General features: G+C 44.5%; 1 protein-coding gene across 6 annotated transcripts; it reads right to left on the bottom strand.

Annotated features, from left to right (window-relative positions):
- Positions 1–395: 395 nt before the first annotated feature.
- On the bottom strand, positions 396–24,358 carry ptpro (protein tyrosine phosphatase receptor type O). Of its 6 annotated transcripts, none has more exons than XM_040173396.2 (27): positions 23,842–24,358; positions 19,946–20,207; positions 19,460–19,615; positions 19,105–19,257; positions 18,554–19,015; positions 17,283–17,444; positions 16,383–16,579; positions 15,277–15,397; positions 14,920–15,113; positions 14,727–14,838; positions 14,179–14,342; positions 13,185–13,305; positions 11,942–12,075; positions 11,631–11,769; positions 11,168–11,288; positions 10,699–10,767; positions 9,643–9,726; positions 7,810–7,845; positions 7,394–7,475; positions 7,232–7,322; positions 6,983–7,059; positions 5,875–6,009; positions 4,484–4,606; positions 4,238–4,392; positions 3,898–4,033; positions 3,651–3,790; positions 396–3,106 (listed from the first exon to the last, which is right to left on the bottom strand). In XM_040173396.2, exons 1-26 carry the CDS (start codon positions 23,887–23,889, stop codon positions 3,686–3,688), a joined length of 3,639 nt encoding a protein of 1,212 aa, XP_040029330.1. In that variant the 5' UTR covers positions 23,890–24,358; the 3' UTR covers positions 396–3,106; positions 3,651–3,685. The 6 variants fall into 6 exon arrangements, with proteins under 6 accessions (XP_040029330.1, XP_077956996.1, XP_040029332.1 ...); XM_078100870.1 differs by having other exon boundaries at positions 14,920–15,143; XM_040173398.2 differs by lacking the exon at positions 9,643–9,726.
- Positions 24,359–25,224: the final 866 nt, after the last annotated feature.

Here is a 25,224-nt window from a genome sequence, read left to right on the forward strand (position 1 = left end):
TTGTTACTTTACATGTTTGGTTTATAACAAATTAAAACAATATGTAAGAGAGTATAACTGAAGTTACTTTTTTTTACTTCATCATAGTGATTAAGATACCAAAGAGACAGATTAAAGAGTTGGAGGATCGAGTTAAATGCTCAAAGAGATTTTAAGAGAGAGAATTTAAACCGAGAGTTTGAGCTTTTATGCGAATGAAGACTAACACGTGATCCAAGATATTGGTCAAACCTTAAAGATGAAGTCAAGAGTTTCCTCAACGATAACAAGAAATTGTCCTAAAGGGTTTTTTATCAGAATAATATGAATACACATAAATATATAGATGAGAAAATAGTTGAATGTGTACAAAATCAACACATTTTAAATCCTCTTTAAAGCAAAGTGAACAAAGATAACTGGAACTTTTTTTTATTTCATTGCGACACGAAAACATTAAATCTCCATGACAACAGTCGACCTTCAAACGTTGTGACACAAATGCACGAGAACGAGTCGCCTGGACGATGATTCACAATCACGACAACTTAAAAAAGCAACAACAAGAACCTCAAAAGCAACAAATCCACGAGAAGCTCTTTGTAGTGACGACAAACACAAGTGGGTACAAGTGTACAAGTATGTACAGTACGTCTGATACCGGGGAGGGGAGGGGGGAGGCAAAAGGCCTCGCCTCCCTTTTCACACATTCAGTGATTTCTTCCATTTGATTTATTTTACAAATTGGACACATTGTTTTTTAAAATTAGATTTTAGAGTTTAAGGTGTCGATATATTTAGAAAAAAAGATTTAGGTTCATAAAGTAATTGTGGTGTTTTATTTAGAGATAAGCACAAAGATAAAAGACTTCAGAAGAAAAGGCAGCTTTTCGCACAAATCTTTCTTTAAAATCATCTTTACTTACTTACTAGTTAAAATTTGTAGTCAAACTGTTTCTAATAGTTGAATAGAATTTATTCTTTGAAATCTCATTTTATTTCTAATTCAATTTAGCTAACTCTTATAGCCTACTGTTGAAAAGATTAGAAACTAATCTTTTAATTAACGTGTAGTCATTTTGAATTAAACTATTGCGATGATGTGTATTTAGATTCAGTAAAGTCATCTTACTTACTTTGCAGAGTATATACACAGCAGTGTTTTAATAAGGAACTAAATATCTACTTAAACATATTGAACATAAACTTAAACTGTAGGGACTTTTAGAAAGTTGACCTTATAACATGGAACTCTCCTAGTTTGGCAACACTTGAAATCTCTGCTCTTATTTTGGCGACACCTGAACTTCCTGTTGGCTAAACATTCTCTACAGTCATCAAGGAAGTGAGAAATGTGGAGTAGAAATATGAGAAATGACTGAAGAAGTGTAAATAAATGGATCTCGAAAGAAAACAACTTGACAACTACTATTGGTACAATATTCCTGCTTTTAAGACAAATATTCTGCCCGAATATGTGATTCTTTGTTCATTTTATACCATTAACATTCACTGATTTATGAAATCACTAGAGAGCCTTCTTTATCCAGAAACATTGCTGCAGCATTTTGGTGGAATTTTCAAATCAACTCAAATGAAAATACACCAAATATTGGCGGTAATTAAAGAAAAAATAATAATACACGACAAAATCTGCTTTTTACATCATTAACACATTTTTTTAAATTACAAATTTAGTTGCACAACCCAATTTTTTGGTATTTGGAGCATTAAACTAATTTGTTGGTGTTAAGGTTTCGGAAGCTCTCGAGGGAGGACTCATCAAAACTAAATTGGACTAAATTTGGCGGTATCCAATTCTAAGGATAAAATAACATTTGGGGTATTAACGCATATTTGAGTATCGCAATGATGCGTACCCCAATTATGGTTCAGTACAAAAAGTCACCTTAACGTTAAATTATGATGGGAACACTTTTTATTCAAGCATTGTTATATGTACGTTATAAATGTTATTTGTAATTTGTAAAGTGAGTTGACACAATTGTCTCTATTTTTCGGAGCAATTCCACAAATTTCTAAATTTAAAATCTCAAATTTACAGGGGCTGAAAAAGCAAAATAATTTCTCACTAAAGTTTAGTATTTTGGTGATTTTTAAACTTTTGAGGCGGGAACAGTAGGAATCAAACCTTAAGAATCCGGAAACCAATTTTATCTTTATGATTTAAAGTTCACATTTACACCTTTTTATATTTCAATAATTCGATAGAAGAAAGGTTTTGGCAGAGAAGCAGAACATTTAGATTTTTAATTTCTCTGGGGTTTTGGCCGTTTGTCCAAATGAATCACGTCTTCAGCTGTGATCCAGATGTGATCCAGATGTGATCCACTGTGTGTTTGTTTGTTGTTGTTGCCTCAAGCAGAGTGTTTTCTCTCCCTCTGAGGAACCAGCGTCTCCACACGAAAAGCGTTTGTTTCCTCGACTCTCTCTCTTGTTGTCATGACGACCCAGCAAACATTCAGCGGGTTGTATTTGACGGACGGAATAAAAAGTCGAGAAGCATTTTGTGAAATCTGTACCAAAATACTTCATTGATTGACTGGAAAATTGTCTTCAAATGACAAATTCTACATTTTAGTTTACAAACGTCGAAGCCTTCGTTAATGTTGTTAATGTTGAATGAAAAAAGCGAAATCGATGGTTCAACTTAGTGCTTAGTGTGTTTGTAGTTTTCCCTCCTCGTGGGACGCTCGTGTGGTCGTGGCAGTTTGTTAGCGTGTCGGAGCAGATTACAGCAGATTAGAGTCGCGAGAAGGTCATCGACTATCAGATGAAATAAAAGTATCCAATGAAGAGGTTCGAGAAGAGTGTGCTCGCTGGGTTCCTATCAACTACTCCTGAGATTTAAAAAAAAATCTAAGAACAGAAAGAAGTCGGTGGCTGCGCCGCCTGCAAGGCGTCCGCGAGGACGGACCCGGTGTAGACGTCCAATCACGAACATGTCGGTTGGCTCCATCACGGCGCTCCAAACAGATTCTGAACTAAACTGGATCCTTTTCATTACTTTAGTTGATGTTCTGCTCCATCTCTGTGATTGTGATGATGAAGCGTATCTGCTGCTGCAGAGGGTGGAGGCCCGGAGCTCCGGAGGTGACGTCGCAGCCTGCAGCGCGCGGAGAAGAGATCTTCAGAAACGTCTTTTCAGACTTCTTTCCAGATGCTGACCTTTTAGGATTTTTTGGCTATATATTTTATTATATGTCATGAACTCATAAATTACCTTTTAAAATGTTTTGACATACTTCACTACGACTTTTTTCAACGTTTCAACAGGCTATGCTACGACTTCCTTTTTTATCTGATATATTCTTACTTTTTAAACTTTTTTTAGCATATTGAAAATGGGAAAAAGATCATAGTATATATATATATAATATATGTTGAATAAGGTCATAGTGTCTCTTATGCAATTCATCCCAGAATTCCAGAAGTCCTGATAACCAAATATGTTGATCTAACCAAACCTCAAATCAAGGCACATAAAAATAAACATAAAAGCCCAATTGGATCATAACTCATGAAGTCACTGCCAAACAACGACGTTAACAGAGGAAAACTATCTGAAACAAGCACTTTAATAAAAACAGAAACAGCCTGAAGATGTGACTCAGAAGACGAGAAGGACGAACACCAACGGATGACATCACCTCGGGTAAGCTCTCGTCTGGAGGAGCCTCCACCATTATGTCTTGCTGGCGTTCTCGTAGACCATGTCGGAGGAGACGGACTGCTGCTTCTTCTTTTGCCACATTAGCAGAACACACTGATGGATGAACACGTACTGCTCCTGCAGAGACCACAACAGACCCTCAAGACCTCTGAAGACCTCAGACCCCTCAGATCTCCGGACCCCTGAAGCTCACGGTACTTTCAGGGGGTTCGCAAAGACCTCACCTCGGTTTGGACCATGGACAGGCGATGGGATCTCATCTCCGACACCATCCCCAGAATGTCAGCGAACTCGTGTTCCCTGATGTGCTGCATGAGGCGGTCCAGAGCAATGAAGGTCCCGGTCCGGCCCACTCCAGCGCTGAAGCAGAGACACGGATATAAAACATCATTGTCTATGACGTCATCAGATATAACGTAACGGTGTGCTGACCCGGCAGCCAACTGTCCAGTAAAACTGTTGACACCATACACACTATATTTGTGTACATCTACAGACATAGATCATCGGCATGTGTGAAATTGGCCACATATAATAATCCGGGTATCTCCTGAAGGTCCTGACCTGCAGTGGACCACCACGGGGTCTCTGGTCCGGCTGGCCTGCTGACGGACGATGTGGACAAACTGCAGGATGCTCTCGATGGCGTTGACCGTGGGGACGCCGTGGTCGGGCCACGAGGTGTAGTTCAGGTGTAGGACGTCCTGGGACTGGTCGGCCTGCAAAGGGACACAGAGAGAAACCGGGCGCTCACATGCTGACGTGCCGTGACCCCAAGAAGAGCCCCGACCCGGAGGTTGAGGAACTCACATATCCCAGTCTGAACTTCCTGATGGTCCACTCCGGAGACTCTGACTCAGAGAGCATCTCCACGCTGATCTCTCCGTACATCACGGGTTCATCCGTGAAGGGCCAGTAGTGATCACACTTCACCTGGGAACAAAGCGTGTTATATGAACATGTTACCACGTGTATGCTATGTTATATATTATGAATAAATATTAGGGCTGTCAACATTAATGCATTAATCTATGCGATTAATGTGGCCTAGATTAATGCAACAAAATATTTTAACCTAGTTAACGTACGTTTGTTTAGTTACAGTTTACTTCGGGAAGACGAGCCGCAGTGAGATGGAGAACTTTTTGCATTGGAACTAAAACAAACTGAACTGAGCAGAGCACTTAAATCACAGCTGTGCTAAGCTAGCTGCTAGGCTAAGCTAGCTGCTAGGCTACTACCATCTCAACATCGAATGTTACCCTGCACAGCAAACAGCCTGCAGAGGTTGGACTTCAAACACGTCAAATGATGGACAGCTGAGAGCAAAGTGCACGAGGACGACAGGAACATGTTCCACCTCCAACACGATCACATGTGTGTAGTTTTGTGTTTAAAATAACATTAACAATTAGACAACAGTGTCTAAAGTACACACTTTCTAAAGTGATTACTTGTAAGATTTTCATTTTAGAAGAAAAAAAAACATTCATTAAAAACAACATTGTAACAACAACAACACTCATTAATCGAGATTAATGAATTTCAAAATGTGCGATTTATTATTTCATTTTTTTAATCTATTGACAGCCCTAATAAATACATACGATATCATATGAATAAATATATCCTGTTTAATTATAATAAATGTATAATATGTGTAAAATAATATACAGTATATATCAGTGTTTCCCCACCCACATGGAATAGTAATAATATATGAAAGTATATGAAATCACCCCCCTGCCCACCTAAAAGTCTGGAACCTTTTTTTTGCCCAGGAAGTTCCGCCCCTACACGTGCCCCTCCTCCCTATTGCCCCCTCTGCCCCCCCTGGTATATTATATCATATGAATGAATAAATAAATGTATAACAGATATGAAATAATATACATATATTATACGGTAATCATAAATATTGGATGTATCTTAAATAATACAAATATATATATATAAATGTTATATATTAATAGTTATATTCATTTTACGTTGAACAACAAATCAATTACTGACTTGAATTGATTCATGAACAAACTGATAAATAATAATGAACTGAACTGATTAGCAAAATAATGTATAATGTTTGAAAGTTGACTTTATAATCAAACATCGGATCTTATAAACTCTTGGTATTTTTGTGTCAGATGAAGGAAATGAAGTACCTGAGGCGTGTACTTGCTGTACTAGGTAGGTGTACTCACCCTGCGCCGCTCGGTGCACTGAGTCAACATGACCACCAGGGGACATTTCTCCTGAAGAACCATCTTCCAGAATTCATTGCGAGTCTCTGGCAGCGGACCCTGGGTGGCAATATACTCGTTTGCGTTTTTGTATCCCTGAAGGTAAAAAAAACACTTCCTTTTACTCTCAAAGAACGTCGCTCATTAAAGCACAAGAAGGGATTCAGAGAAAACGTAAAACACGGACTGCAAGACGAGAAAATAAAAAGAATTAAACTGAGAGGAAAAAGTACAGTTTGAAATTGTATTACTTTGCTTGAGTCATTTTTGTTTCTAGCTAATACTTTCTACATATACTTCTCCTGTAAAGAGGAGAAATGTTGTACTCTTGTGTCGATGTTGTCTTGTCAACCTTCCTCTCGTTTCAGGAAACTTGCTCCTTCGTCCCGTGTGCCGTCCGATTGTTTCCACCGGCGTTATTAATCTCTGTGTGTCTTTACTGTCTGCGCCTGTCGGGCCCCGGGTCCCAAGCCCCAAGCCCCAGGCCCCGGTCCCCAGGCCCCAAGTCCCAGGCTCCAAGCCCCGGTCCCCAAGTCCCAGGCCCCAAGTCCCAGGCTCCAAGCCCCGGTCCCCAAGTCCCAGGCCCCAAGTCCCAAGCTCCGGGCCACAAGCCCCGGGCCCCAAGTCCCAGGCTCCAAGCCCCGGTCCCCAAGCCCCGGTCCCCAAGCCCCGGTCCCCAAGCCCCAAGCTCCGGGCCACAAGCCCCGGGCCCCAAGTCCCAAGCCCCGGGCCCCAAGCCCCAAGCCCCAGGCCCCGGGCCCCAAGCCCATTACCAAGTCTTGTTATTTTTTCGTACTTTGTTCAGTCTCGATTTCTGTTGATTCTTTTTTCAACCTAGCATTTATTTTCCAGGTCATTGTTGTTCTTCGGTTCAGTAAAGGTTTTCCTCTGATTTTCATTTTTGGCCTTTTGTAATAAACTTTTGATTTTGAACCTCTGGCATGTGGGTTCAGGGCGGTGACATTATGTACACGGGACCATTTTACTATGAATACTTTTGAACTTTTACTAAATAATATTCTGAATATAGATATATAACCCTAGATATTTGTATAATAAAGTGGCTCACAGGAACGTAGTTGGCGTTGATGTAGTCTGAACCTTCATCGTTGTGCATCGACATCAACTTCACGCGGCTGAAGTCGTCTGCAGGGAAAAGATTTAAATGTTTAAATGTCACAGAAACAGTCTTCACATGTTACAGCGTGACATGTGAATCCAGTCTTTAGTGTCACGTGATCTTCAGTTAACATTTCACCCATTGTGTCTCTTCATAATAAATATTGTTTCCCATGATGCTTTGCGGTGGGCGACTCACATGGCAGGATGTTGGTGTATCTGTTCTTGGGCCTGTTGACGGGCAGGTCTGCTGCATCATGGGAAAGATCCAGACCGACGCTCTTCAGCTCCTGTGAGTGAGTCAGTGGAGGTTAACGGGAACACACCAGGTGTGAAGGACGTTAACGGAAAGCCGCCGTACCTCAAACTGCAGAGAGAACTTGTAGGCGGAGTCTTTGCTCATCTCTCTGAAATACGCATCGAAGTCGTCCAGCTGCACGGGACTGAAGCAACACATCAGCCAATAAAGTCACACATGTTAAACACACCCAACGGTCAAAATACAAGCTTTATTATCCATAGAATCACATATCAGCCTGATTGATTTGGGCTGACGGATAATATTCAATCCCTTAACGAGGACCAACCTGCTTCTAGTAGTAATTCTGCTTTAATTCTCACTTCTTACATTTATTAATCCATCTTTCCTCCTTTGTCTCAATGTTAATCTGTTGTGTTTCCGGCTGCAGGTTGTTATTAGTGGGACAGCAGCAAACACACAACGTGAATACAGAAATAAATACACAATGAGCCACATGAGGTGTTTAGTCGTGTTACCTTGTTAGCTTCCGTTTCTTTAAAGCTGTCTTGCTCCTAAAAGAATACAAACGTGTGATGATGTTTCATGATACGAGTCGGTGTAATATTTAGACAGTTTGACCACTGACGGTTTGTTCATTACTCATCAAATATAATATTCTGGGATGGAATTTGCTTTTGAAATACAAATTAAATGGTTGTGTCTTTGGTTCATGAGGGAGTTCATGTGAGCAGGAAATGTGTGGAAGTCAACGTCCATCAACAACAAAATGAATTCAATTCTATTCGTTTTCGGGAGTTTGGTCCATTTCGTTCCAAGAGAAACTTTTAAATGATTCATTTAATAAGGGAAAAAAATACCCCAAATAGGCATAATTCATTATTTTTAGTGGCAACTATGAATATGAATAAGGATATTTACAAATGAAGGTTTCACAAACAGAAAAGGGAAAGTTCTAGATTATTAGTTATCGTTCTTTTCCAACATAAAATGGAGATTTTAAATCAATTGAAAATTAAAATGTTGTACAAACTGGATTAATTTGATTATTGGCAGCCATAAACTTCCATAAAAAGGCAGAATGGAACCGTCCGTCGGTCAAACCCTCCCAAGCAGCTTGGACTTGCTCACCGGTTGGTTTGCACCAACAAACACAACAAACATGCAGCTTTCTACCTTTTTACATTTCATGCTTCTGTAAAGAATCGTCATCGGTGCCACAGTCTCCAAACCTCAACACGCCAGAGCTTCATCCCGCAGCATGCACATACACAACACGTAGCTCTATGCTATGTGCAGGAGACGAATGCTACGCTAACGGCAGCGCTACGTACTGAAAGGCTAAATGTTGAGTGACAACAGACCAGAAGAAAAGGACAGACAGCATGCAGACACCAAACAAAGAAGCTAGCAGGTATCATCAGCGGTTTGCATGGGCAGTTAGCATCATGCTACATGCGACATGTGAGGCCTACAGAGATAAACCAGACACAACATTCCAGGTTCATCACAAATGATTTGCTGAATCAAACTGGACTTTATAGGGTTTGTATTTCAAACGCAGTGTCTGTGGTACAACGAAAAGAATCCCACGTTCGGAATAAAACCAACAATTACTTCATCTACTTGTATCTTCTTACTATTTGCAATAGAGATCCAAAAACAAAGCAAAGCTCCAATAAAGATAATTCATGAAAATATTAAGAACGGACGCCAGTATTTTTATTTGTCAGAATAACTCAAACTCCAACTAAACTCAAAGAATTTGGTGTCCACCTAGGCTCAGTTTCAGGGCCCTGTTTGTTATTTATTGGCATATATCGGGTGGAGTTTACATAATGGTTGTAAATTGGATATATTGTACAACATGGATACACTGCATTGATGCATTTTTATATAAAAGTGTTTAATGTTTGAGGGCAGGAATACTGATTCCAAAATGTAAAACTCATCAGGTGACAAAATAAAAGGATGAATATCTAATATGTTGTTGAGTCAATAGCCCAAAACAACACGTGTTGTGTTCATGACACTAAGCGCCAGAGAACGTTGACCACGTGACTGAAAAGAGCCCTGGAGGTCCAAAGGTCGCACAAACGGATCCAGACGAGTGACCTCTGCATAATTATGAACCTCTATAGAAGAGAAGAGGCCCCAGAATGAACCTGGCGGTTCACCATACGTGTCAACATTGTTGGTTTTGCTCTTTTCGTGGCGTAAAACCCTTGTCTAGTTTCCGGAGGAGACCCGCTGGCTCCACACTGAGGTGGCCCATGTGGAACCATGGTCCCAACCGACAGCGAGGCCCGCGGGTCTCCTCGGGCGCCCCGGAGGTGTTTTGACTTACTTACCAGGGATTAATATAAAAAGCCAAAAGATAGTCAGTCCAAAGGCAGGATGGCAGTAGGGTAAGGAAGGCAAAGAGGCTTCTTCGCCTGAAGGGGATTGAAATAAATACAAATAAAAAAGACAAACAAGTGAAACAAAGGAGGCGACAGGTTGGCGCCCCGTTAGAGACGAAGCGGCGCTTCACGTTAGTGCTGAACAGTCGATGCAGCCTGCAGCCTTCACACAGCGGCCCGGTGTCCCCCCCCGAGGACAACAGGCGCCTGTACACCGGCCGACCTCAATGGACCCTCTGTCTCAACCCTCCAGCCCTGTGACATCACAGCATCCCCCCGGCCCACAATGCAACGCTCAGCCGCCTGGACATCCAGGATCTATGCAGAGTTTAAGCTGCGTTTAACCTTTTATTCAAGTTCAAACTCATCTGAGTGGTTTTAATTCATTCATTCGCTGAGAGCTGATGACTGAATGACTCAACGGATCAAATCAAATATCAAACCTAACTGACTCGTCATCTTGTTGACTTCTTTCATGTAAATTGTTTGTTAGGAAGAAGTTAGACAACAATAATGACCCTGATCCCACGTAATCACACCTACAAACTACCCACTACTGCTATTTGTTTGACCACCATTATTCCTGCATCGCGAGGGACGAGTGTCTCTCGTCAAACTGGTCTGCCGGCACGGAGCCAAACCGTCGTCATGGCGACACCAACACAGTGAGATGACACAAGTATGTTTACGGATGGAAGGTCAAACACAACAGCAGATGGAAGCTGAGTTTCTGCCTTAACTGACCGTCTTTCAGCCGTTATATTAATCACAAATCAATCAGGGCCGAGACCTTTTAACTGGAAAAGTCCTACTTTTGACCAATGTGGCGTTAAATGTTCTGTTTGGTTCTGGATTAAGTGACATCGTTAGCAAACGCCCTGTTTCAGCTGGTCCAACCACAGCGGGGGGGCCGAGGCCGCGAGCTCTAAACTCAGATACCTAATCTGCCTCCTGGGGGTCCGGAGGGGCCGGGTGGTGTGAACGAGCCGAGGAGGCGGAGCCTACCAGTTATACGGAAGCTTCCCGTCTCTTTCAAACGAGGCAAAATTCACGAAAGTCTCCGCGCCGCAATCTCTGAAAGAAAAAACACCGAGAAGAGAAACAGCGGTGAAAAAAGTCTGTGAGTTAACTGAAAACAAACCAAATATAAAAACACACGAATCATCCTTTTTATGCAGAAATGAAATCCTACATTACATGAGATGTTTACTGTTGGGACAACTACAGAGTTGAAATTAAGAAGAATATTTTGTTTCAATAAACAGATCAGAATTAAATAATAATAATAATAATAAATAATAATGCCATAATTCACATTCATTCGTCCAGTTGTTGTGATGATGGTTCTGTAAAGTAGATAAATGATGTAGAACTGATTTTCGGTGTCGTCTTTGTGTAACTGTTTCTAGGAATGAAATCTGACGTGTGAAGAAGTCGTTGTTCGAATTGTAACCCCACTGCCACGTAAAGGTACCTGGTCATCTGGAGGTGCTTCCTCCGGAGGACCAGCAGGAACAGAAGCAGGAGGCTGAGGACGAGGACGCTGAGGACAGCCAGAGCCGAGATGGCGGCTACGCTCGGGTTCATCTCCTTAGCTACAAACACAACACATTACATTAAAAGCCCCTTTGCTTACAAATCATCTTGTTTACTTGTTGTTCACTTCTACTTTCTATGGTTTTAAACTACTATCGATAAATGTGTTACTTCCACAATAGAAGTCTTTCTATTTCTAAAAACACATTCATATCTTCATCAAGTTCCATTAACTCCTCCAGGAAGAGCAAGATCATTTAAAAGGTCTCTGAGAGATAATTAACTGTAATACACCCACTTGCTGAATATAATTATGTAAAATAATAAATGTCAGCTGAATGTATTACAGTAACAATAACTATGTAATAAGGAGCTACATCAATAAAGCGAGTGGGGCCCACCGGCCGTGCTGATGGTGACGTGGGCCGGCTTGCTCGCGGTACTGTAGCTGAAGCTGGTGATGGTGCAGTTGTAGGTGGAGGAGGGCGTCAGGCCAGAGACGGTGATGACGTGGGAGGTGGAGGTCTGAGGCTCGGGGGTCTGAGAGAGAGACGGATTTAATTACATGTAATTAATAATTACACCCAAATGGCAGATGATACTTTTTGTCTACTTACTGTCTTTACTTTGAATGAATACAATAGTTTTATTCTCATTATTGTCATTATATGTCACGTTGCCATGGAGACGGCGGACGGAGACGGGTCCTTACCTTCGCCCTCCGCCCCGGCCCTGTGGCTCTACAGAGCACCTGGAAGTAGTCCACCACCCCCTCCTCGCTCCACAGCAGCGTCACCGCAGAGTGGGTGGTGTTCACAGCCAGCACCGCCCGCGGGGCAGCCGGCTCTGGAGAGGGTTCAGAGACACACACGTCAACACACAGGTACACACACGTCAACACACAGGTACACACACGTCAACACACAGGTACACACACATCAACACACAGGTACACACACAACAACACACACAGGTACACACACGTCAACACACAGGTACACACACGTCAACACACACGTCAACACACAGGTACACACACGTCAACACAGGTACACACGTCAACAAAACGGTACACACACGTCAACAAAACAGTACACACACATCAACACACAGGTACACACACAACAACACACACAGGTACACACACGTCAACACACAGGTACACACACGTCAACACACACGTCAACACAGGTACACACACGTCAACACACAGGTACACACATGTCAACACACAGGTACACACACGTCAACACAGGTACACACGTCAACACACAGGTACACACACGTCAACAAAACGGTACACACACGTCAACAAAACAGTACACACACATCAACACACAGGTACACACACGTCAACACACAGGTACACACACGTCAACACACAGGTACACACACGTCAACACAGGTACACACGTCAACACACAGGTACACACACGTCAACAAAACGGTACACACACGTCAACAAAACAGTACACACACATCAACACACAGGTACACACACAACAACACACACAGGTACACACACGTCAACACACAGGTACACACACGTCAACACACACGTCAACACAGGTACACACACGTCAACACACAGGTACACACGTCAACACAAAGGTACACACACGTCAACAAAACAGTACACACACGTCAACACACAGGTACACACACGTCAACAAAACGGTACACACACGTCAACACACGGGTACACACACGTCAACACACAGGTACACACACGTCAACAAAACGGTACACACAAGTCAACACACAGGTACACACACGTCAACACACAGGTACACACACGTCAACACACAGGTACACACACGTCAACACACAGGTACACACACGTCAACAAAACGGTACACACAAGTCAACACACAGGTACACACACGTCAACACACAGGTACACACACGTCAACACACAGGTACACATCACTGTCTGTGTGTCTGTGTGTGCTGACCCAGCTTGATGATGGAGGGGGTGGAGGTGTTGCTGCTGCGCTCCGTGCAGGCCGTCACCGTCAGGTTATAGATGTCACCTGGCGGCAGCGGGAGGCTGGCATGCATCACGTTACGAGTCACCTGCCGACACAAACCAGCCCATTCATTCATTCATTCATTCACTACTCACCATGATTGAAATAATGACGATTTAGGGAAATAATTCAAATGAATAGTGTAGATGAGAGGGTGAGTGTGTGGGTGAATGGTGTAAATGAGAGGGTGAATGGTGTAAATGAGAGGGTGAATGGTGTAAATGAGTGTGTGGGTGAATGGTGTAAATGAGAGGGTGAATGGTGTAAATGAGTGTGTGGGTGAATGGCGTAGATGAGAGGGTGAGTGTGTGGGTGAATGGTGTAAATGAGTGTGTGGGTGAATGGTGTAAATGAGAGGGTGAATGGTGTAAATGAGTGTGTGGGTGAATGGCGTAGATGAGAGGGTGAGTGGTGTAAATGAGTGTGTGGGTGAATGGTGTAAATGAGTGTTTGGGTGAAAGGTGTAGATGAGAGGGTGACTGGTGTAAATGAGAGGGTGAATGGTGTAAATGAGTGTGTGGGTGAATGGCGTAGATGAGAGGGTGAGTGGTGTAAATGAGTGTGTGGGTGAATGGTGTAAATGAGTGTTTGGGTGAGTGGTGTAAATGAGAGGGTGAATGGTGTAAATGAGTGCGTGGGTGAATGGCGTAGATGAGAGGGTGAGTGGTGTAAATGAGAGGGTGCATGGTGTAAATGAGTGTGTGGGTGAATGGCGTAGATGAGAGGGTGAGTGGTGTAAATGAGAGGGTGAATGGTGTAAATGAGTGCGTGGGTGAATGGCGTAGATGAGAGGGTGAGTGGTGTAAATGAGAGGGTGAATGGTGTAAATGAGTGTGCGGGTGAATGGTGTAAATGAGAGGGTGAATGGTGTAAATGAGTGCGTGGGTGAATGGCGTAGATGAGAGGGTGAGTGGCTCACGTCCATGGAGTAGCTCCTCTCGGCCCCCTTCTTGCCGATAGCGACCACCGTCCAGTGCAGCATCCTGGAGTGCGAGAGGTCGATGAAGAGCTCTCCGTAGGTCCAGCGCACCAACAGGAGGCCGTGAGAGTAATCCACAGAGGAGATGTGAGGGGCCTCTGGTGCTGGATCAATAACACAGCACATTGATCAGCTTTATTTTGATATTGATAATCAACATTCCAGCTAAATACAGTACATTTCAATATTTGTTTTCTTCTGCATTGTGAATGATACACAAATGTACATTTGTTACAGAAAATAAATGTACAAGTGTACGTGCAAAGAATGTACACATAAGAGCAGAAAGTTCCTTTCACATTAAAAGCCTTTCAGGACATGGAAGGCTTTTATTGTGAAATATCTGCAAGGTTTTGAGCTTCACTGTCGTAGTATCAATTAAAACAGAATGGGAAAGCAGAAGGCTGCAGAGGGGGAGGACGGCTGATCCACTGTGCTGTAAACGATAGAGCAAACATTCCTGGTGGAAGGTAATAATCCTTCAGTACCTGTAACGAAGCTGACCGTCGAGCTGTCGCAGCAGCTGAGCGGCGGGTCGCCCCACGTCACCATGGCAACGCGGAAGTTGTAGTACCACGCCGGCAGCAGATCCGTGACCCTCTGGAGAAAAAAAGGTTCCTCAGATCAGCTACATGATTAAGTCTGTGTGTGTGTGTGTCTCTGTGTGCGTCTGTGTGTTACCACGGAGGCGATGACGGAGGCCGTGGCGGCGATCTCGTAGTAGGTGCTCCACTCGGACGTCAGGGTGACGGGGTTGAAGAAGAAGGTCTGCAGGACGTACTTCCTGAAGGTCACATGGTACGGACGCTGCCAGCTGAGCACCACGGCCGAGGGGCCCAGAGGGTACACGACCAGCTGCAGCACCCCGGTGGGCTCTGTGCAGATGATGTCACCACCAGAGGAAACTTCAAATACGAATTCTCTATTAAATAATAATGAAAAACTACACATATATATATATATATATATATATATATATATATATATATATAAATATATATATATATCTACATAGACCTATATATATAGACATCTCACCAATGTCGATGATGACGGGTTCGGAGGGGGGGCTCGTCAGGGGGCCGTTGCTGTGATAGACCACCACCCGGTACTGCGCCCCAGGGGTCAGGTGACTGATGATGTCACTGGTGGAGTTCTCCTGTAGAAACATTTTTAATGTTTTTCATTAAAAACAATAAAAACATAATATTTCTTAATGTGCGGATTGGACTGCGAGGGCACCGAACCATCATTGTCCAGTTTATGTATTATTATACAAAAATTTAGCTTTCTTTTAGCAAAAGTTAGCTTTCGTCTGGAAACCAAGGGAAACGTACAGTTCACGAGAGTATGTTTCTAAACTCCTACTAAAGAAAGCATAAATATTCTAGTACAAGATGTACTAGCGGTGGTATTAGTGGGACAGGTACTTGTTCTCCAGTAAAACGTGAGAACGCAGCCCGTTGGTCCTCGGGGGCGTCAGAAGCACCATGAGACAAAGTCGGTGTTGGTAACTTTAATAAAGCAATAAGGTACGAGAGGCTGTACTCTAAGGGTTCGGGGTGTTGTTGGGCCCGACGCTTTGAAAATAAAGTACTGCCTCAAGTACCTTATTGCTAAATAATACGGTTACCATGAATAGTATGTAAACAACACTGAAGGCTGCGTGTCTCATTTCAGTAGTCTGGAGGAAAATCGTCCCCGTACGTGACGTAAACAGCATCGTGTCTCACACCATCTCATTCATTCACGTCGCTCATGACCTCCACCTGAATTGGTTGCGGTTACGAAAGCTCGCATTGCCCCAAACCGATCAAACTGATCATTTGTGGGATTCGCCACCGAGCTGAAAGCTGAAATAACAACTAACTAAACCTAAGCTGCTACTTTGGGAGCGCAGTGATACGGAACAATCAGGTCAATGTGAACAGCAACTGTACATTATCGCTGAGTAATGCACCGTGACTCACGCTCAACCAATCAGAGCGCTGGATTTCATCTACGCGTGTTATGATATCCATTAATTCATTGGTGCATTGATAAATAAAGAGTTGAAGCGTATTCCTACTTCATTACATGTTATTTATACTGTGTTTATCCTCGCCGTCTCCACCTCTCTACGACTCCACTACTGATGGTGTCACCTCGCTGCAGTACGTGCTCTCCATCCTCTGGGTGGGGCTCGGGCGGAGGCAGGTGGTCGAGACCACCGACACCACGCTGCCGTTGTGCTCCTCCGAGGACGGAGCCCAAGAGACCACCGCGGTGCTGGAGTCCAGCAGCCTGACGGAGACGGCCTGAGGGCGCTGACGGAGCTCCTCCATTAGTTCGCCTGCAGGACCTGGAACACAGCACCGGGTTACCAAAGTGGTATGGACTGGTTTATTAAGGTGGAACTGGTTTATTAAGGTGGTATGGACTGGGTTACTGAGGTGGTATGGACTGGTTTATTAAGGTGGAACTGGTTTATTAAGGTGGTATGGACTGGGTTACTGAGGTGGTATGGACTGGTTTATTAAGGTGGTATTGACCATTTGATTCAGGAGGAACTGGTTTATTAGGATTCTATAAACTAGGTTATTATGGTACTATAAACTGGATTTGACTGGTTTATTATGGTTCATTACAAATAAACTGAACTCAAGGTTCTATCTGGGTCCTGATCTACTGGTCTAGGTGTCGAGGAAGGAGGTGAAGCCGGTTACGATCTATCTGGGTCGTGGTCTACGTACCCACTTAGGAGGTGAAGCCGGTTACGATCTATCTGGGTCCTGGTCTACGTACCCACTTAGGAGGTGAAGCAGGTTAGGGTCTATCTGGGTCCTGGTCTATGTACCGAGGTAGGAGGTGAAGCAGGTTAGGCTCTATCTGGGTCCTGGTCTACGTACCGAGGTAGGAGGTGAAGCAGGTTAGGGTCTATCTGGGTCCTGGTCTACGTACCCACATAGGAGGTGAAGCAGGTTAGGGTCTATCTGGGTCCTGGTCTACGTACCCACATAGGAGGTGAAGCAGGTTAGGGTCTATCTGGGTCCTGGTCTACGTACCGAGATAGAAGGTGAAGCCGCTGTCGGCGGTGCTTTCCCGGGCCTCACAGTCCCCGGTGGAGCTAAACGTGGTTACCAGGACACGGTATGTTCCCTGCTCTGTGAGCTCGGTGAAAAAGTCATGCGTGTTTTCATCCACTGTGGCTGTTTCTGTGGAGTTACCTGAGAGACAGAGGACAGGTGAGCACGAACCCAACTCAATATTTAATAACTTTCACTAATTTTTAGAAAAGGCAGAGATGAAACTAACAATTGTTTTTATTTCAGAGTTGTATTTTTACACCTTAATAATAAAGCATTATTTAATAAATAACAAGTTTTATGTCTGAAAACGTCTGAATGTCTGAGACATTCACATTTCGGAACCTGGAAATTACGTTTTTAAGAAATTAAGTTGAATTATTTGACATTGCAAAAAGCATTGCAGATTAATGGTTGAATAAATAGATGACTCAATTGAATATAACTGTACCTGAAAAATATTTATGAACAATTTTTTTTGGTTAGGCTCACTTTTTTTATTTATTTCATGTCGTGTTCATTAATTTCTTTATATTATTTACTATGTATTTATTTCATTCCTTTATTGTCTTAATGATTTAAAGAGCTCTTTTCAAGGAAATCATTCTATTATTATCATTATCAATAGAATTATTTATATTTTATTATGAATAATATAAATATTGTTAATATGATCATTTTTCATCATTATTGTAAAGAGGATGATTACTATTTTTATTACTGTTATTATTATGATTTATTGTTTTTATTATTCCAGTTGTTTTCATTACTATACTAGTACTACTATCATTATTATCATTTTTATTATAATTCTAACTATTATCATTATTATTACTACTACTACTATTATTTATTATTATTATAATTCTAACTATTACCATTATTATTACTACTACTACTACTATTATTTATTATTATTATAATTCTAACTATTATCATTATTATTACTACTACTACTACTATTATTTATTATTATTATAATTCTAACTATTACCATTATTATTACTACTACTACTACTATTATTTATTATTATTATAATTCTAACTATTACCATTATTATTACTACTACTACTACTACTATTATTTATTATTATTATAATTCTAACTATTATCATTATTATTACTACTACTACTATTATTTATTATTATTATAATTCTAACTATTAATATTATTACTACTACTATTGTTATTATTATTACTACTATTACTATTTATCATTTGGAATCATTTTATTATCCCCTCCGGTACCTTCTCTGTAGATGTACACGTTGAACCCATCATAGCTGGTGGGGGCTCTGGGCGGCAGCCAGCGCAGCTCGAGCAGGACAGGGGGAAGCGCTGTGGGCCGGACGGAGGCTTCAGGGAGGAGGCCCATCGCCGAGCCGGACTCATTGGAGTCCTCGTACTCCGGCACCACCGCGTTCACAAACTCCTCCTCCCCGTCGAGGGGGGCTGTCGGGTCCGGCCAGGAGCTCGGCGTGCCCGTCGTCTGGTTTAGCGTTGGGCTGAAGGGAAGACGCGTAGCCGGCCGCAGCTCCTCCTGCTCCTCCTGCTGCTCCTGCTGCTCCTCCATCAGCGGGACGTCCCGGCCCTGACGGAAGGCTCTTTTCCCCCAACTTTCCCCCTCAGGAGGGGCCGCGTCAGCGGCTTCACCTGTCCTCTGCGTTAGGTGGACAATCTTATGGGAAATGTTGAGGGGGGGGTAGGGCACTGCAACAGAGACAGAGAGGGACACGTATGACCGGGACAGACGGGACATTTGATATGAAACGTGAGCGTGGGACGTTGCTGCTTCTCACCTGTCCGGTGGTGCACAGGTGAGTGTGTGATGTCACTGTGTGTCACCAGGGCCGTCTGGTACACCGTGACCTCCGAGACCAGCTGGAAGGTGATGTTACGGTAACACACGCCCGGTAACCAGTGCTTGAACACCGTCTTTCCTTTGTAGAAATCTGAGACGACGATCAAATAACATTTACGACCTGCACGTAAAATGCCTTCACATCTAAGTGCATTTAGGTTATGAATTAAAATGCTCATTAAAGGAATCAGGCTCCCAAATATCTGATTGACTATAAACATGTAATAACAGGTTAGTAACACGTAAATGTTTTATGATGCATTTCTGATTAATGAACTGATAGTGAATCGTACCTTTGTAGAGCATGGAGCGCCGCTCCGCGCCCTCCGTGTAGCCGATGTTTACTCTGCTGAAGACGTTTCCTGCTGGAGACTCGATGTGGAACACCACGCCGGTCTCTGGAGACTCCTTGAGGTCTGAGATGTCGACCGTGTGGACAGGAAGTGGCTCTGAGGAGAGAAGAAACACAAATTAATTCAAAATAATTCAAGGCTTCACCACGAATTATGGGGTTCAATATATATATATATATATATATATATATATATATATATATATATGTTGTCCGATAATGTTAATAATAAGCCGATGGCTCTAAACCGCATAGCTAATTACAGAAGAATAAATGTTAAATTAATAATGTTTAAAGTTTATATTGTAGCAACATGATTGTAGGTAGAGTTTGATGAAGGTGCAACCATGGAATGGTCACGTATGTGTATATACGTGTAGATGTACACACACGTGCACATAGTGGACTGGGAGGCCCCGGTTCTTACTGGTGAGCACCGGCACCGTCCTGATGGGTCGGGACCAGCTCTGTCCCAGGCGGACCAGCAGTCCCACCACGTAGCACAACCCGTGGAGGGAGGTGTTGAACCTCAGCGGCTCGCTGACGTTCACGAACTGACCCAGGATCAGCCGCGGCTCCCCGGACAGCTGAACGCCGTACGCCGACACGTTGGCCCGCAGGTCGGAGTGCTCGAGCCGAGCCACGATCAGACCCTCCTGGTCCAGAGAGGCCTGAAAGGCCCAGGAGCTCTGAAACATGGAGAGGCACTTTATTATTCACCATAGAATGTTGGAATGCTGATTCCGTTTGGCCAAGTGGTCCACTGGGATCAGACCTCCTGTGTGCCTGGTCCATTCGGGACAATGTATCCTCCATTTGTGAATCTCTGGCTCTCAACCCTCTCGAGCAGGACGAGGCTTTTGACCGGATTGAGCACCTTTACCTCTGGAAGGAGTTTTGGCCTCAGCCTGGGACTCACAGCCATTATCACAGTGTTGTACGGGGACATCTAGAGTGGACTGAGGACTAATGGGGCTCCGCTACCTGAAGGGTGACGCCTCGAGGTGTCAGTGGCTGAACCCGTGTCAGGAGGCCAAGCTGGTCATCTATGGAGGTCGGGACGCACTTCCTGTCTCGTTGAGACGTTGGTGGTGGTAGACATGGCCGGAGGCTCCATGTCACTTTCTTTAAAGGCGTCAACAACATTGTTCCCTCAGACATAAACGTACTACGTTACCTTTCCTCTAGAGAAGAACTGAAGTGGGACCGGGGGGCCGGGGGGCCGGGGGGCCTGTTGGCTATTAGCAGTGGCTGATATTTCTCTGTGACTTTCCTTTCGTGTGAAGCACACAGACACATAATCACTGCACATCCACACCTTCAGTAAGAAGACTGGAATCACATCGTCTGACTGTTGGGTTTCATTCCCAAAAGTAATGGAACACGTTAATGAAATAGTAGATAAAAGTATAATAAATGTGTCATTTGAGTTGAAGTGTTGCCTGTTCAAGGGATTCATCAACATCAAGTGTTATTTACCACATATAAAAATATGAAGACCGTTTATTTACACAATGTGCATGTTTTTATGTTTCACAATGACAAATTACCATTAACAAACAAACTATTTATTTTCCACCAACACATGTAGCATATATACAAACAAAAGAGGAACAACAAAGTGGTTGTTCTGTTATAGTGATATCACGTTGTTTTCAGTAAATAAACACCCATGAATCAGTGAAGCGATCACTGTCTCTTCTCTCCGAGCTGCAGGGACACAAACGTTGTGTTTAACTCGAGTCGGTGGAGACGAGGACGCCAACGAACTCTCTCCGTCCCTCACTGGATCTCCGCCTGTCTGACTGACGTCTCAGTGGATCCGCTCATCATCTGAAGATCAACCCGACAGACGCAACTGCTTCTGTTTCCAGGGGAAGATTCTCCTTCACAGGATGTTCACGCCCACTCTGACTGCAGGAACCTCGGCGTGACGTCGACAGCCGACTCTCCGACTCCCAACATCACTGACACCACCATCCTGTAGATACTCGCTCTACAACATCAGGAGAACACGTCCTCTTCTCACTCAGAAGGTACTGATTCAGGCTCTTGTCGTCTCCCTCCTGGACTACTGTAACTCTCTCCTGCAGGTCTCCTGCTACCACCATTCCACCTCTGCAGCTCATCCAGAATGCAGCAGCTCCACTGGTCTTTAACCTTCCTAAGTTCTCCCTCACTCCTCCACTCCTCCACTCTCTTCACTGGTACCGGTGGCTCATCCAGTTCTAAACATGGTGCTCACGTACCATGCTGTGAATGGATGGGGTCCAGCTTACATCCAGGACCTGGTCCAACCCGACATCCCGACCCGCACTCTCCGCTCTGCATGTGATAAACTGCTTGTTCCTCCTCACTGAGAGCAAAACACTCGACTAGATCTCCACTCTTTGCTGTCCTGCTCCTAAATGGTGGAAGGAGGTCTCTGAAGACATCAGGACCACAGAGAGCCTTCACATCTTCAGACTAAAGACACACCTCTTCACACTCTACCTCCACTAACACACTAACTAACTGTAGCACTCACATTGGACTTATAATGGTTCTTATCTACAGCAAGTTGTACATCGGCTTATTTGAGGAAATCACACTTTCTTGTTTCTTGTTCTTCTGAGTTTGTGTCCTTAGCAGCTAAGGACAGCTGTCCGTGTGCAGGTAGTATTTGGTGTCTCTGGGGAGGCGAGTACACTACCCCTCTGCCTTTGGGGAATATATAATATGTGTATAACAGTATTTTGTTTCTGTATAAATGCAGTAAACACATTAACAAGAGACTCATTCATTCGTCTCTGCACTGCAGGCGCTCGGATGGTTTCACAGAGCAGATGATTCCACCACAGCTGAGGAAGACCAAGGACGAAGGTCCTTTGAGGACATTCTAAATGTCATCGCCATCAAATGTGTCTTTTGGTGTAGATGAGCTCTGGTAACAACTAAAGGACCGAAGCATCACAACACCCGCTGGAAGTACTCTCTGAGGTAGAACCACAAAGTACAACGAGGTACTACGTATCTTCATAGGACGACAAAATATTCAACTCGAGAACCTTAAAACTTCCTCCAGTACTTCAGTAAATGTACTTTATTTCCTGCCCCTGGAATCATTGTTCATTGAAACTGAAAACCAACATTATCCGCACACACACACACACACACACACACACACACACACACACACACACACACACACACACACACACACACACACACACAGCTCTGTTCAGAATGAATGGAGGATTTGACCCTGTGAATGAGCAGAGACAGTGTGTGTGTGTGTGTGTGTGTGTGTGTGTGTGTGTGTGTGTGTGTGTGTGTGTGTCTGTGTGTGTGTGTGTGTGGGGGGGGGGGGTCCTCAGGCAGCTGCCAACATTATCATGCAAACCTCCAACTCCTTTTTTCTTTGGGGGGGGTCATTAGACTATGAATGAAGTGCAGCTAAACGTGCACTTTTCTCCATGAGGTCTGGTGGCAGCAAAGCGAGCCGTCAATCATCAGACAAATACTCAAATAACCGTCAATCAAATAACAAATAGTCAAATCTACCAAATCAAGTTAGCAACTTCTGCCAGAGAGCCCCCCCCTCCCCCCCCCCCACACACACACACGTATGGTCCTGAACATCATACTTTAAATGCAGTGAACGTCAGTGTGAAGATGAGTCATTGGGTCAAAGGTCACAGGTGTGTTCAGGCGCATCACGGTGAAAACTAAACGAATTATTAAGGATATTAAACACTACAAGTACAAATACTATCATAAATACTGTGGTACTGTCAAAACATGTTTCTCACACAGACAAGGTTTCTCTACTATGTGTGTGTGTGCGCGTGCGTGTGCATGTGATCCTCAGTCATGAAGAACGTGCACTCTGAGAATGCAGCCGACTGACCCACTTTCTCTGAGACTGAGCTGCTGCTTAAACACACACACACACACACACACACACACACACACACCATGCAGAGATACACACACCTTTCATGCACACAAACCTCATCCACCAACAAACACACTTTATGAACAGATGCACACACACAACTCATCTACCACAGACACACAAACCCTTCATCCACAGACACACACCCTTCGTGCACAGAAAAAGACACAAAACGCACACTTCACACACGTGCCTCGTACACAGACAGACGCACAAACCTAATACACGCAAACAAAGCCTCCATGCACGGACACACACACACACACACACACTGGACCCTCCGCTCCCGGGGACACAAAGCCTTTCGGTCCGCCGCCGCTTCGCCTCCAGCGGCTGCAGCAGAGGCCGTTAATCCTCTAAATGCACCCGAAAACCAGCCTCCTTACCCGGGTGAGGCCGAGCATCCAGAGGGCGAGGAGCAGCGGGGGAAGCATGGTGTCCGACGCGGCGAACGAAGGCTCTAATCCGGGCTCTCGGTCTCAGTCTGCTGCGCATCCAAACAATGGCGACTCTCCTGCTGCATCGGAGCGCGATGCTCCGCGGCTCTTAGCTGCTCACAGTCCTCATCTTCATCCTCTTCATCCTCTTCCTCCTCCGCGGTATTATCTTCGTTCGCTCCGCTCGAGACGGAGCCGCGGGGATTCAGAGGAACGAGGCCGGGCTCCGGCGTCCGTGCCTGGATACGAGCAGGAGGTCGGTGTCGGTCAGCGGGATGAAGCTGCTGCTGCGTCGCCCCGCCCTGGTCTCCTCCTCCCTCCTCCCTCATCTCCTCCTCCCTCCTCCCTCATCTCCTCCTGTCTCACCGCCTATTCCCTCATCTCCTCCTCCCTCATCTCCTATTCCTTCATCTCCTGCTCCCTCATCTCCTATTCCCTCATCTCCTCCTCCCTCATCTCCTATTCCTTCATCTCCTCCTCCGTCATCTCCTATTCCTTCATCTCCTCCTCCCTCCTCCTGTCCTCCTCCCTCATCTCCTCCTGTCTCATCGCCTATTCCTTCATCTCCTCCTCCCTCCTCCCTCATCTCCTCCTGTCCTCCTCCCTCATCTCCTCCTGTCTCATCGCCTATTCCTTCATCTCCTCCTCCCTCCTCCCTCATCTCCTCCTCCCTCCTCCCTCATCTCCTCCTGTCTCACCGCCTATTCCCTCATCTCCTCCTCCCTCATCTCCTATTCCTTCATCTCCTGCTCCCTCATCTCCTATTCCCTCATCTCCTCCTCCCTCATCTCCTATTCCTTCATCTCCTCCTCCGTCATCTCCTATTCCTTCATCTCCTCCTCCCTCCTCCTCCCTCATCTCCTCCTGTCTCATCGCCTATTCCCTCATCTCCTCCTCCCTCATGTCCTATTCCCTCATCTCCTCTTGTCTCATTGCTTATTCCCTCATCTCCCTCCCCCTCATCTCCTCCTGTCTCATCGCCTATTCCTTCATCTCCTCCTCCCTCCTCCCTCATCTCCTCCTGTCCTCCTCCCTCATCTCCTCCTGTCTCATCGCCTATTCCTTCATCTCCTCCTCCCTCCTCCCTCATCTCCTCCTGTCCTCCTCCCTCATCTCCTCCTGTCTCATCGCCTATTCCTTCATCTCCTCCTCCCTCCTCCCTCATCTCCTCCTGTCCTCCTCCCTCATCTCCTCCTGTCTCATCACCTATTCCCTCATCCCCTCCTCCCTCCTCCCCTCATCTCCTCCTCCCTCATCTCCTCCTCCCTCATCTCCTATTCCTTCATATCCTCCTCCCTCATCTCCTATTCCCTCATCTCCTCCTCTCTCATC

Source organism: Gasterosteus aculeatus, chromosome 4 (genome assembly GCF_964276395.1).
Source record: "Gasterosteus aculeatus chromosome 4, fGasAcu3.hap1.1, whole genome shotgun sequence".
NCBI lineage: Eukaryota > Metazoa > Chordata > Actinopteri > Perciformes > Gasterosteidae > Gasterosteus > Gasterosteus aculeatus.

Excerpts from the sequence above, each read along its gene's own strand:
- ptpro (XM_078100870.1), bottom strand. The coding sequence starts at position 23,889 with ATGCTTCCCCCGCTGCTCCTCGCCCTCTGGATGCTCGGCCTCACCCGG. Across the intron at positions 19,016-19,104 it reads ACCTGTGCACCACCGGACAG|TGCCCTACCCCCCCCTCAAC; the intron begins GTGAGAAGCAGC and ends TCTCTGTTGCAG. Across the intron at positions 10,768-11,167 it reads AAGCACCTCCAGATGACCAG|AGATTGCGGCGCGGAGACTT; the intron begins GTACCTTTACGT and ends TTTTTCTTTCAG.